This window comes from Daucus carota, chromosome 7 (genome assembly GCF_001625215.2).
Source record: "Daucus carota subsp. sativus chromosome 7, DH1 v3.0, whole genome shotgun sequence".
NCBI lineage: Eukaryota > Viridiplantae > Streptophyta > Magnoliopsida > Apiales > Apiaceae > Daucus > Daucus carota.
Window position 1 is genome coordinate 35,964,981 of NC_030387.2, and position 14,743 is coordinate 35,979,723.

General features: G+C 34.9%; 3 protein-coding genes across 5 annotated transcripts; all 3 read right to left on the bottom strand.

Annotated features, from left to right (window-relative positions):
• Positions 1–703: 703 nt before the first annotated feature.
• LOC108194205 (ethylene-responsive transcription factor ERF008-like) lies at positions 704–1,117 on the bottom strand. Its single transcript, XM_017361123.2, has one exon. It carries the CDS (start codon positions 1,115–1,117, stop codon positions 704–706), a length of 414 nt encoding a protein of 137 aa, XP_017216612.2.
• Positions 1,118–3,065: 1,948 nt separating this feature from the next.
• LOC108193547 (RNA-binding protein L) lies at positions 3,066–9,208 on the bottom strand. 3 transcript variants are annotated; one of them, XM_017360253.2, is made up of 10 exons: positions 8,737–9,208; positions 8,009–8,071; positions 6,628–6,712; positions 6,449–6,520; positions 6,143–6,215; positions 5,880–5,931; positions 4,638–4,732; positions 4,470–4,539; positions 3,643–3,728; positions 3,066–3,519 (listed from the first exon to the last, which is right to left on the bottom strand). In XM_017360253.2, the coding sequence occupies exons 1-10, from the start codon at positions 9,064–9,066 to the stop codon at positions 3,474–3,476; spliced, it is 972 nt and encodes a 323-aa protein (XP_017215742.1). In that variant the 5' UTR covers positions 9,067–9,208; the 3' UTR covers positions 3,066–3,473. The 3 variants fall into 3 exon arrangements, with proteins under 3 accessions (XP_017215742.1, XP_017215741.1, XP_063937551.1); XM_017360252.2 differs by having other exon boundaries at positions 3,237–3,519; positions 6,143–6,218; positions 8,737–9,186; XM_064081481.1 differs by having other exon boundaries at positions 3,237–3,519; positions 6,440–6,520; positions 8,737–9,186.
• Positions 9,209–10,512: 1,304 nt separating this feature from the next.
• Positions 10,513–14,216, bottom strand: LOC108193222 (SUMO-conjugating enzyme SCE1). The gene is made up of 5 exons (XM_017359798.2): positions 13,970–14,216; positions 13,759–13,842; positions 11,450–11,602; positions 11,257–11,370; positions 10,513–10,725 (listed from the first exon to the last, which is right to left on the bottom strand). The coding sequence occupies exons 1-5, from the start codon at positions 14,036–14,038 to the stop codon at positions 10,663–10,665; spliced, it is 483 nt and encodes a 160-aa protein (XP_017215287.1). The 5' UTR covers positions 14,039–14,216; the 3' UTR covers positions 10,513–10,662.
• Positions 14,217–14,743: the final 527 nt, after the last annotated feature.

The window sequence follows — 14,743 nt, forward strand, 5'->3', positions numbered from 1 at the left end:
GGGCTGCCACAAAACTCGACATGAACCCCAGCGGATAACCAGCAAATTACCTAACTCAATTCATCTCATAATTAAATTAATATAATAATAAATCAGCGGCAGTAGAGTCAGTAAACTAGTAGGCTCGTTTGCACCAAATCCAAAGCGACAGTAGGGCCTTTTATTTCTCGATTCCACCGCCACTCCCCCATCTCTCCCATACATGAGTAGCACATAAACATCAACATAGTATACAACATTCTCTTCTTCACGTCACAATCTATTCCAACTTGCTTTTCTTTTTTATTTTTATTTTTTATCCAACTTGCATTTTAAACACCACAAAGTTTATGTGTTTTACTTGCTTATTAAACGCAACAAGACATAGGTTTTTGTCATTATTTCTAGTGAAATGCATATATGCTTTTACAATTAACACAATAATGACACATTTATCTATCATAATATAATATGCTTTTGCTCCGAAAATTCGGCTTTGCCAGTACATATGACCATAAATTGACATAATCATGAATTGACAATTATAACAAAGGACCACAAGTTTAAACTATAATATAAAATATTTACACATTATTTTCAAGTCCGAACTTACAGTACTCTCATATCATAAAACATTAGAACCTACAACTTGTGCTAAATAACAAAGTTATAATTTACCACTACAATAATAACAAAAAATAAAAAAGGCAGGACTAAATTAACATTAGGCCTCGGGTTCGGGTTTGGGCATCTGGTTCAAGTCAAGCTCAACCGGGTCAACCCGAGAGTGAGACTGACACTGACCATTGGCGGTTTCCATTGCGTCAACTCTTGACCCGACCTCCACAGCTTTGAGCCGTATAGCCTCCGCCGACAAATCAGTTCCGCCACCACCGACTTGAGACAGATCCGCAGGTTTAAACTCAGGGAAGTTGAGCTTGGCCGATGGTCCACGTAACAAATACACAGCTATGTCATAAGCCCTGGCTGCCGCCTTTGGCGTGCTGTAAGAACCCAACCATATCCTCGTTCGTTTGTTTGGTTCTCTGATCTCCGCCACCCATTTTCCCCACTTCCTCATTCTTATCCCCTTGTATGGCTTCTCACTCCTCCTCTTTCTCGCTCCTCCTCCTTCCATTTTACTCTGCAACATATATAAACCGAAACTCTTTATATTATTCACTTATATACAAATAAAATCTTAAATGAATACACAATTCTCTGAACTCACCGTATTTTTGGTGCACATACGTTCTTAACAGCGATAATTCTCCAAAAGAAAAATAAAAATTTACTGATATATACATATACTTTTTCTCGTATATGTATATATCAGTTGAGAGAGATGAAGAGAGGAGAGAGTTTTGAAGGAGGATGTGATACACAGTAAGTGATTTTGTGTGTAAGGTTATAAATAATGTGGAAGGAGAGTAGGTCGGTGGTCGGTGGGGGTTAAAGAGATTGATACTACTAGTGTGACTTGACTTTGCGTCCAATTCATAGACGTTTGTGTGCTTTGTTTTACGGTTTTGCTCTCGGTTTTGTTGTATTTTAGTTCCGACAACGGAGGGTGTTTTAGTAAATTTAATTGGTTTTGACGTATGCTTTAGAAAAATTGTGGGCTTATGACGATTTCATTTTGGATGATAATAAAGTTTGTGTCTATCCTATGCCTGGAAAAAAATATATAAAATATTTAGTATTGTAAATTATTATTGAGTATTTTATATTATTAATGATATAATGTATGGGCTATTTTGCAATATTTTAAAATAACTAAATGTGTGGCACTATTATGATTCGATTGAATTTTTTTGTAAATATAGAATTTTCACCATCATAATTATCCTATTATGATAAAAAAAAATTTTGAATTTTGAAAATAGAGTAAAAAAATGTATATTTTCATATTATATAATATTAAGAAATGCAACTAGTTTTGACTGATACTAATTTTGAATACAAAGATCAAGTCCCCGTGTAAAGAAGTGATGTTTGATTAAATTTATATTATTTGTTATTAGATTGTATTAAAGATGTTAATATTTCTCACCTAATTAATTTATAATATAATACATATATATTGTTTACAAGAAATTGGGCTAGTCAAAACTATTTACCTAGCTAAGAATAAATTTGTATGTATGGATATGCATGGCAATGATATAAGTTGATAAAAGAAATGAAGACAAGAAGTTGATTTTCACATATTATATTGAACTGAGTTACAATAGTTGAACAAGTTTTTAAATTCTATACTATGCAGGGGGATAAAGTGATAAACTGCAGAGAGAGTGGTATTTTACAAGTTCACCGGTGCCATCGAGGCATATTCATCAAATTTACAGGAATTTGCGGAGTTAAAACCCCGACTAAAACATAATTGACAAGATAAAAATTTATGTATGTGAATTTCAGCCTTCACTAGAATAATAACTCGAAAAGAAAAACTAAAGTTAAACATTCATAATATCGGTTCATTGAACCGTTGACTATACTCATGCTCGAATATTTATTGATTACTTATAAACGAATTACCCAAGCATGAATTTATGAAAAAAGGATTTTCAAAGATTTTGTGCACGTAGCAACAGTAATCAATGAGAATATTTATACATGCATGATGGGGACAGATAACTTATTTTATTCAAAGCCGGCAAAATACGAAAAAAAGTAGAATTTGTTATCCTCATTCGGACTCGCAATGATATGGGCACATGGGTTATAGAGCCGAGTGAGATTGGGTTTCATAACACACGTTGGATTGGCCCGATCAAGCAGGTACCAATTCAAGAAGTTTCCCCCAATTACACTTTGTTTGGGTGAACTAGCAGATCAATCTTAAGATGGGCACCTGTTTTCGATTAACACTCGAATATAAATACATAAATCGTAAAGTTACGAATCATAATATCAGGATTCCCCTGCTACTGAATATTGGAAGTTTACAGCAGCTCATGATAGTGGTGTGCCAGCGGAAGACAATTACACTTACACGTTTCACCACCCCATTTGTGAGTTGTGACCGACAGAGTTACTTCCTTTTGGCAAAATGGCCTAAAATGTGCACTTCACTAATCTGCAGAGCACTCATAAAAAGAGGCAATTAATGTTACGAACAAAGTATCCACAGTACGAAATTACAAATTGCTGCGAAACATCCATTCTGTCTACAGAGATACATTTTAATCCCGCTATTGGACATTGTAAAATTTTATACAGTTTATGATGATACATCACACATGAGTCTGCAGTGCGCTCATTAATCTCCCGACAATAACAAGTAAATAGGCATATAAAAAGGATAACCAGGAGGTCCAGGACTGATGACAGTGTATTACTGGAAATTACTAGGTCTGAGAGATCAATTTTTACAGTCTATGCTAAAAGGTAGTATGACTTGAAAATAAGTAAATAAGATTACGAGTCTTCGATGACTTGACAAACTCAAGGACTGATCAAAACGATTTTCCTGTGCCGGTGTATGACTGCGTTCATCTTGAATGTTTACTTCGCATTCCCATTCTTGACTTGGCATACCTGATTTTTTGTCAAGGCTTGAACAGCACAAATTGGTCAACAAAAGTCGCTATTCTCAGGAAAATACAAATAAGCAGATTACATGGAACCAATTATTCAAACATAGAGTGCTTTAAAGGATACTCTAGTCGCATGCCCTCGCCAGGTCGCGATGAGTACAGGACTGTGCCTTGAAGGTGTGTCAGGGCGCCAGTTGAACTGGCAGTGTCCTGTAAAGATTCAGTGACTTAAATCATTGATAAAAATTGAAAATGCAACAGAGAGACTGGGAACTCCTGTAACTGAAAAACATAGGCTAGACTATATTTCAAATATAAGGAATAAAAATGTAGCTCCCAATATCTGCCTGCAAATCACTAGCATTGTCATATACAATTGAAGTTATTGGAGCACTTCATTGCCCATTTGATGCAAATTAGCCAATCAAGTAACCAAAAACTTCCGCCTATAGTGTATACTCAATACCTTCACTACTGTGGTGTCCAAACTTATCCATAAAAATCAGTCATTGAAATTTTCTTTCATCAACAATCAAAGGGTGCATGACAATACCATCCACGGCATCAGTTATTCAACCGACATTCAGCTTTCTGATTCTCTAGGTTGGTTAGGCCAACCTAGTGAACTAATTCTCATTGAAACTAAAAAAAGCATGAGACCAAATTATATTATTTTACAACTTTTGTAACAACTTTTTTATAGTTGGTCCAAGTACTGTTACAAAATGCATGGTGACTGGTCCATAGAAACATAGTTGCTTCTTTCTGAGAAATTAATTATTTTAGATATCACATATTTAATCTTTCATAAATAATGACATTACAGAAATATTTCACCAAGAAGACTCTTATAGAAGAAGTAGAGGGAGGAAGAAAAACAGTACAGAAAAAGGCTCATATATATAAATACTACATATTACAGTTCTCTCTTACAAAAAAAAAAAAGGATACCTGGAAATCAACAAAAGCAACCGGAGAACCATGCATTTTCTGCATTTTCAGTTTTAAGTATCCAGGGCATCTAAAAATTGAAATTAAAAAGTTAACTAAAAAGTTTTGACATTTTCTGTGGTATATTCAGGAAACTGGAAAGTGAAAATACGTACTATTCCTTCATACCTTGAAAATACTTGAATGAGCTCTTGCTCCGAGGCTGTTGGACCCAAACTAGCCACAAACAGAGTTGGGCAGGGAGTTGCATTCCGTGGAGTATTCTGCCAATGTCCGAAATATTTTAGACATACTGATATACTGAAATTCATTAAAATATAGATAGAAGTTTTAAATGGAGAAACAAAGCACCGATTATTCTGTAATTTCAATACATGCCAACAAGAGCACAACAGAAAACTGTATATGCAAAACCTTTATACCTCATACTGTTCAAAAGCACTTAGAAAGTAAAACTAGAAACCAAAAAATGGAACGAAAATCCAATAATGAATTACTTATTCCAGTATTCTTTAGTTTAACTGCTTCTGCAGAGAGCACTACCTAAATGCATCAACTAAATTTCATTATGATAATTCAATAGTAGCTGAAGCGTCATGATATATTCAGGGTTACATGCAAAACTGCATCAACATAGAAAGAGATGCTACTCATTTTCTTTCACCAAATTAACTCATCAACTTTAAGAAGCTTCAAATACTGAACTTCTTTCTAGCCATAGTGTTTGCAAGATTTAAAAATGGCTAGAGTGCATTGCAAAAAGTTTAAATACATTATTAAATATTACTTCAGAAGATATATTATTGAACACCCAGCAACTGAAGTGAAGGGTTCAACCTGCCAACCCAATTGATTTTATTGTTTTATATTTCAGGTTTTTTTCCCGCAAGGATTAATAAATATTAGTTAATCAATAAGGAGTGCAAGAGATAACAAATAGCAACATCTAGACAATTTTGAACCAGAAATTAGAAATGCTTCTGATAAAAAATAGAGGCAAAATGTCAAAAGTGCTTAACATATAATGTGATGACTAAAAAGCAAAACATGAGCAGTAACTTGTACATATTTAAACTGACATGAGAAAGATATTTCATAGGACGAAAGGATTATGACAAAGTAGACATTCTCATCACTGATATAAAGTCTCATAATTTCTCATCCTAGGACTTTTTTACCCGGACTCGGCTGGAAGTGTCAAAATGAGTATGTGTCTAACTGTTGGACTCAGTAATATTTTAGAAAATTTACAGGTTTTTGACATAAATAAGTGTCTGATTGTTGATTGTCGGACACACATACTCAAGGCAGATGAGTTGAGTCAACAGAGTTCTAGGATGACAAGGAAGATTTGCAGTGCACTTTAAGGAACTCGCACAAGAGATAGCATAAATTTAAAATATTGCTCACATGTTTTGCAGCACTGCTATAATTCACAGCCCCGCCATCAAAGCTTCCATGACTAAATGATCAAACAAAAATCAACAAGAATAAAATTAGAAGACTAGCCAAGTGAGCAGTATGCTATACAGAACTTAAACTCTCAAAAACAGGCCATATTAGTAATAAAATATACATGGCCCTTGAAGTTTGCCTGAACTACGGATAAGAAATGTCCTTTCAAGCTCAAAATTTTCTAGATAACAAGGATGTGCTCAAGTTGTGCAAATGACCTTTGTGTAGATGGATAACCAATTGTGTTGTAAGCAGAGTTACCCATTCCAGGCATGTACATGCTGTCAACACCTGCTAGTGCCCAAGCGTGCAAAACATGTGCAATGTGAGCTATAATAATACCGTGTTCTGCATGTGGCTAACTATTAAGTAGGTCAAACAACCACTACATGACTAACTTCAAAAATCACTACAACCTTCAAAGAGGTGTGTAATTATGGGGGAAGGGAGAGGGAGAAGCAGATGTATATAAAGGGCTTATTACTCTACACTTGGTTATGCATAAGGATTCATACATATCTTACCAGGATCAGGAGTGCCCCCTGGATATGGTGCATATCCTTTTAACCTCTTCTCTGACCCGGATCTTCCATCGTCTGATCATCATAATAGACAAGTTCACACATTTAGATGCCCCAATAATCAAATTACTAGTACAGGGAGAAAAGACATGCAAAAAAAGGATATTCAACTTATGTATTACCTGTTCTCGAGCGTTTTGATCTTGAATTAGATTTTGCAAGATCAATATATAAAGTGGAGTTTTTCTCCAGATCAAAAACCAAACCCTGTAAAATTATCCAAGCAAATAAATCTGAGTAAATAGTAAATGACTGCATAGTTTTGTATTGATATACTTGTGAAGTGTGGGAGAGATGAGAATTATAGGTGGTGGTTTAGCCAAGTGATGAAGGCCACCAACACCCATGACAAAGTTCAAGGTATTCCTTCAATTATAATTGAGGGAAAATAGATTCAAGGTATAACGCAAGTATGAGGAAAGTAAACTATCCAAACCCCCCTTATTTTAACAACTATGTTATTTGGTAAGTAGGCTAAGCATCAATTGTCAGGACAGCTGAATTAGAATGGAACACTCAGTCACTCACACAACTTGTGCTCTCTGCGTGAATGCAATTTTTTTTGCTGAGATACTTCTGAAGTGTGAGAAAAGCAAACAACAGAGGTTGGAGGTTTAGCCAAGTGCACCCATAACAAGGCTCATGCATTCATATCCTCCCCACTTCCCTCCCCTTGCACATATACATATATGCATCACAAAACCCCCCCAAAATATGCATGTTTATATGTTATGTTTATAAAGGCATGAATTGTCGTATCATTATGCTGTGTGTGCAACAGGCATACACCGACAACCCAACAACATTAGATTTCACAAATCGCGTAGGATAAAGAGCCAAAGGGGCTCCTTTTAATATACCTAAGGATGCTTTTATATACTTGTATTAAGACCTGGAGCAGCTTCATCAACTTGGTTGTTGGGTACCTCCAAATTCTCCTGAATAATCTAGTTGAATGCTGATAGTAAAATGTATTCTAATATACTATACAGTATGCAAAATCCGGCCTTTTCTTCATTATAACCATCACTCCATTTTTAATCTTTTAGCAAGTTCAAAATTATCTTAGAGAGTTTAAAATGTTACGTATAGTAGTCAATAAGATAGAGAATGCACAAGTATTACCAATATACTCATGTACATGCACAATCTATCTATAATGCAGCCCATACATTAGTTATCCATTATAGGCCCTGTTTGGGGGAACTTCTTTTTGAAACTTGAAGGGCTTATTTTTTTTAAAAAAAAATACATATTTAGATATAAATGATGAGGTGTTTTATATTCGTTATTTAGCAAAAAAAAACCCGACATATTTCAGAAAAAAATAGAGTTGTATGTACTTTTCTCCAGAAATAAGCTCTTATTTCTGAAAAATAAGTTTAGCCAACAAGCACATAATATTGTCAAATAATTGCATCACAAAAAAAACGGGTCATCAGACTAGACGCCCACAATCAATTTGTTAGATAAGTACATCGAATGTATAGCTAAAGTTCTTACATTTAGTGCATGCATTGCTCCAACAGCTGATGCTTGATCCAGGAAGACAGCAAAAGCAAACGGCTGTGACAATAACAAATATATATTAGAAACTAACAGACAGTTGATGCGGAAAAGTTCTGACTACATAATTACAAAGATGAAATAAGTTGCAAAGCATATCATCAAATAGAAATGCTTGTCAACCACTTGAAATTTATTAGTAAATTGTACAAAGGTGGTTTAGTAAGTCAGCAAACCACAATAAGCCATTGATTCCTTGTTAGTTACTTCTATCTTCTTGCATAATTTCAGCCTTTCAGACCTTGGCTTTCATGTAAATTCAATTAATCAAGTTAAATTAGTCAAACTGATTCAAAATTCACATAATCATCACGTCTCTCCACCCGAAACAAAGTGAAACATATCATTCCTCGTGCCTAATAAAGTCATTAACAAATGCTATCACTTTCCCACTTATTCTTCAGCACACTATCACATAAATTCCAGCCTGTAACTAACACCCCTTCAACAAAAATGACCACTTAAAAACACCACCTTTAATTCCACTTCTCTGAGAAGTGATAATTACAATCTTTTAAATTGATTTGCATAAGTAATCATATCCACAACCAACAAACTAAACAAAGGCAATACACATAAACAGATTACGCGGTGCAGCTAAATTACGAAAACTACTGGATAGCATAATTGATCAAAGTATCATAAGAATTGTAAGTTGTTACTACCTGCTGTGTGTTGGAAGAAGAGGCGCGGAGATGCGAAGACTCGTAACCGGGAAATTCGCGAAAAAGATTATAAATTTCGCGAGATTTAACGTCTGGAGGGAGGCCTGCAACGAAGAGTGTACGGACCTCGTCGTAATAAGGCTGGGGGACATGCGCCTGAGGTGCGTAGGGGTCAAACGGCGGCGGCGGCGGGTGGTGGGGGTGGAATTGCGGCGGAGGGATCACCACCGTGCCGGGCGGCGCGTGAGAGAGTGGAGGAGGGTAGTAAGGGTACTGTGGAATGCCTGGTGGAGGTGGGGGAGGAGCGTAATAGGCTGCCATGTCGTCCATAAGTTGCAATAATCAATCTATGCAGCTTGGGGATTTTTATTCTTCAGTTTAGGCGTGCCCTAGAATTCCTGGAGCTTTGGTTTTTTCCCCTCTTTCGCCTGGCACCAACGTTCCTAAATCTTATTTAGGAAAAGAAAAATATTTCTCTAAATCTTTATTACTCCGGTTTAAGAAGAAATAATTTTGTTTGATGAATAGTTTCGAGTTTCTCAATATATTAAATTTGATAAATATTTTAATTTTGATTAATAATAAAAAATAGCATGAAATATTTAGTTTATTTAATTGTATTCGTTGCGGATAATAAGTTATTTTGTTTATTTTGACGATTCAATTTATACATATATTTTAAAAGTTAGTATTATAGATTTAATAAATTAAATATGAATATATTATTTTGGAATATCTGGTTAATCAATACCGATATCCCGATATATCTTTACACAAATATTTAGCAATTTTTTGTTACAAGACTAATTTTGTTGTAATTACTTAATTGACTATACTGGCAAGGAGATCCATGTGAACCAGAAAAGTTTGTATGGGCTGGTTTTCAATGCAGCTACCATAGCTCTGATCACTCTGCCAGGATAATATCATTGTAAGAGCATCTCCGATAGGGGTGCCAAGAGAGGTGTCAAAATGCCATGTGGCATGACATGGCATAACAATCTTTTTGACTACCCATTGGAGTGACAGGGGTGCCAAACAAAGTTGCCAATTTTTGACACTCTTTGGCACCCTCCCAAAATGGGAAAAATTCATTTATTGTCATAAAACCTATAATATCCTATCTAATTTTAGATAAACAAAATTATAGTATTTTTGACAACTTTAGTTGCCAACCATTGGAGTGAATATTGATAAGAGGGGTGCCAAAAGTAACTTAAAAGAAAGAGAAAATAAAATATTGATATTTTTGATGAATAAGCAGGTTTAGCAACTTTGGTTGGCACCTCACATTGGAGATGCTCTAAGAACCTTTCGTATTTGTACATTATTGGTTAAACTGATTTATAGAAAGTCTCATTTGCATTTCAAAACTATTTAATAAGTACATCCTTGCATACTATTGTTTTATCATAATCAAGAGAACAATGTTTGAGTTAAAGGAGTACATCTTTATACATTTTGTTAAGAAATAAAACTTAGTTCTTAAATTAAAAAAAATAAAACAATATTTGCTCTGATATTACAGATTTACAGGACACCTCACTACCTCAGAGCATATATACACAGGAAGCCAGGGATTTGATCAAGTACCCCGCCATGAAAAAAATAATATTTGCTGAAAGTACCCCTCAAATTTTACATATACAAAGATAAGATGCTCCGATTTGCAGAGGCACAGTTGCACAGACAAGTATAGCCATTGTAATTATTATTCCGATGTGCATAAGCACAATGACAGTACAGCCATTTCAATTATTATTTAAAAGTTGGAAATAAATGACAGATTAAGTTTTAATAGCAACAAAAACAATAATCACGTACATAATCTGAAATTAGTCCACAAAGTTTTCCAAAACCGAATAAATACGTACGGCAACAAAGTTTAGATTACAAGAACTAAATAAATAACCAATGCACGAGTATTTAAACAAGGGGTGGGTATTGCTTGGCTTGCTGACGGACCCTCTTCTTGTACTCCACAGTATCCTGCATTGGTCAAGAAGTTTTGTTACATATACACACCCATTCAGGTGAAACAGCTCTACACGTAATTTTGGAAGCCTTGACCATATAGCAAAAAAATAATATTTCTGTAATTTTTATTTTTTGAATAAAAATCTAACATAAATATTTTTATTCAGAAAAAGAAAATTTCAAATATACCAATTCCAGATATGCAGTCAAACCTTGTAAAAATGTGTGTAAAAAGTCAAACGACTTATATAATGGACAAGAGAGAGTATGTTTGAATGTCTCTTTATCGTAAAGCTGTATGAACACAATCATTTACACTAAACATTTATGTCTTCAAGTAGTTTGATTAACTAAGAAGTGCTTTTGGTAGCAAGCTGGAAGATAACAAAATACCGGTATTGAAATGTTCTTGACTGTTTGTGAATAGTGTAAGCACATGTAGTATGATGAAGCTGAATGCTCCTCTCCAACTCAGGAGTGCACATTTCACATGAAGGCTTCACATAAACGCTATTGTTTTACAATTAGCCAACTCATAGTTACCTGGATAAAGAGATGGTATCCTTCTGTCTGAGCAGGATCAGCAGGATTGGGTTGGTCCAACAGATCCTGAATACCGATTAGAATCTGCTTCACCGTAATTGCTGGCCTCCACCCCTAAAACCAAGTTCGAGTACAGTAAGTAATTAGCTCCAAACAATTTATTAACATATGTCAAGTTACAAAGTGTGCTCACACTATCTTCATTGAGAATGGATAGACACACAGTTCCAGAAGGGTAAACATTAGGGTGGAAAAATCCAGCTGGAAACTTGCACTTAGGAGGCTTGCTGGGGTAATCTTCACTAAAGTGAAGTGTAAGTGGGTAGCAACCACCCTCCCAGTCAGTCTGCAACCATAAGCAGTTTAAATGTCACACTACTACCCAAATCATAAATGATATGAAAGTAAATCAAAGCAATTCCAGATAAAAAAGAAAAAGAAAAAAAAAAGGAGAAAAAGGAATGTAATAAACAGAAAAAATACAAAGGCAACATAGACTAAACCCCTGAATAGAGAGGCATATGCAGCTGATACTTTTGGTTATTTTACATTTTTCCCACAAAAACATGCTTCTTGTTATTCTGCCATGCAGCAAATTACTTGTAATGCAAAACACTGGCGGAATTAAGTAACACTTCCATCGGCATTAGAATAGCAATCATCAAAAAGCGACAAGATGACATGGAGTAAATTGCCTAAAGCATGATTAGCAGAGATTTACGCAGAAATTTAATCTGTGAAAAAAATTGCTGTGACCTACTTTGTTGGCTAGCACATTATACCATACTTTGCTGTAAATCTTATACATCTAAGAATGTAAAACTTTACACGCAAGTAGTAACTAGCTACTATATGCACTAACACGCAAGTAGTAACTCAGCTTACATTGAGCCTTCTATTAGCACTGCCTTCAGCTTATAATTTATATGCACTCATAATGCATCACGTCAAGTATTGAGACAAAGTACTACTATTCAAAAGCTTGCAGAGTTAAGTGCTGATAAATGTCTAATCACATATATACATTCAGTACAAGTGTAAAGCATCCCTTAACAATTGTTACTATCCATATGCTCGTAGATTCAAGTCATAACTGTCAGCTAATTCAGACACTTCACCCTTGTAGACAAGTCCAAGTAGTAGCCTGAGGCCTATAGACAAATTGATTTTCAATTGTCATTTTGATTTTATATAGAACAGTAAGTATATAAGCAAGTCCATCTTATTTATTTAAAAAAAAAATGCCATCTGATTTATTGGTGAGAGATAATATTTTCTAATATATACAGATCATTTAGAATTACTCCTATAAAATATTATATGTTTTTAATTTACATATCAAATCCCCAAAGTCATGTCCAATACCGGATCAATAAGTTTCCAAAACGAAGAGAATCCAACACTTGGATTGAAATTTGACTAACATATGGAAACATGTTCAGTAACCAAGTCCGCTGGAAAAATAGATGACTTGGCAGTCATAATCAAAATCATTCTTGACAGGGATGATATTGAAAGCTCTTTTACTTTTATTAGTAGAGGGTTTACTCTTTTGTAAGGAAATTAATGAAGTTACTTGTATATTTATATGCCGTTTGTTAGCTGTTCATTTCATTTGTTGTCCTCCATTTTTTATTCTCCTTTCAAAGGTCTTCACGTATATGCAAGCTCAAAACATAATGGCGATGTGTTCTAAAGTAACAAATCATTTGTGTGCTATATTTGTCGTGTTAAGTTCTTCAAATAGTTTAATAGTTTTGCTACACTCCTAAAACCTAACAAATTTCTGCGACCTGCAATTTTCTCCTTCTATTATCACTCAATGCTACTTTAATCATTATAAGATATACATATACTATCTATTTTCCTTAAGAGTTTTTTCAAGGTCACAGATACTCAGTCCAAATGGAAAAAGAGAGGCCAAAATGCGACAGTTATAAAACATTTAATTACTTTAAATCTTTATAGAAATTCAATCCTGATATTACACAATTATTGCCAAAGATTTGTTTTTAAGAATCCCCAGAAATCTAACATGACAAAAACTGCATCAAACAGAGTTTACAATTTAATTATCATGATTTTTTTAACAACTAAAGAACAGATCATTAAGTAATGACATCAATATCACAAAGAACCATTACTTTGTTTCACCCAGAAATATTACAGCTAAACCAGAACACTTCAAGGGAAATCTAATGCCTTTCCAATTTTTACTCAAAAAATGTCACTGTCAGATAAAACAACCAACTTCACCACAGCAACAATATCCAAATCCCTAGCATTACAGTCTAGTAAGTAGTAACCCCCTCCCCCCAGGTAAACCCTTGATTCTAGGCCGAAGCACACCGTGTGAGCATTAATAACGCGTAATTAAACTTGACCATAAAAAATTATTTCAAAGTGCCAAACCACTACATAGACATATAACATTTCAAATCGACGACAAAAAGACCGAGGCAAATAAAGCAACAAAATAAGCACAGAATCAACAAAACTCACCCCAGTTTTACCAGGAATAGTACATTGCCACACCATTAAATTGACAGAACCATCAGGAAGCGCGTCAGGCTTCGCCACAAAACCCTAATACACACAATTCAATCAGCACAACAAAACCCTACTCAAAATCAACCAAAATTAATCAAGAAAAACACAAAATCAACATCAATTACACAAATAAAATGTAAAAAAAGATGGATAAAACTCAAACATGAGGGTGATTCTTGCGCCACGATTTGCGCTCCTCAGCGAGACGACCACGAGCAATACCTCCAGACATTCTCTCTCTAGACGCTTCAACTTCTCTCTCTAGATTCGAGTGCTAACCCTTTTGGCTGCTCAACTAGAAAACAAAAGGGGTATTTATAAAGGGAGGGATTTATATGGGAGAGTTGGAAGAAGGGAGCGAAAAGAACGATATTCTTTGGCATTTATCCGTTTCTTTATTAGCCTGTTTTAGTGTAAAAGTCAACATGGTGTACAATATTTTATGCATAGCGTATGAAGCACGCGGAATGCCCAATTTTGTGACGGACTCGTCACGTGAATAATTAAGACCTGCCCCCACCAAACTTTGGTCCGGTATGAATAAACTAGCTCGTTGCAAGGCTCCCTTACAAAACTAACCAGCTTGAACGTAAAATTTTCAAAACTAACCGGCCTACGTTCAACTTTTCAAAATTAACCGGCCTAATTCATTTAAACTCGGGCGATCCGAGTAGAAAATTTGGAGCAATGGGGAGGCCACAACCAGGGGCGACCCTTACTTGTGGTAACCACGTACAGGTCGCCACAGCAAGGGGCGATCCCTGCGTGGACCTGTGCAGCTCATACCCTTGAAACCCAGCTATTATTTTATTGTATTATATATTTATTATTTTTAATCAATTTTTACTTGTTTTGTGAAATTAATATAATTAATAAAATGAAATAATATATATATTTTACCAGTAAACATTACATATTATCTACTCATTATTTTAAA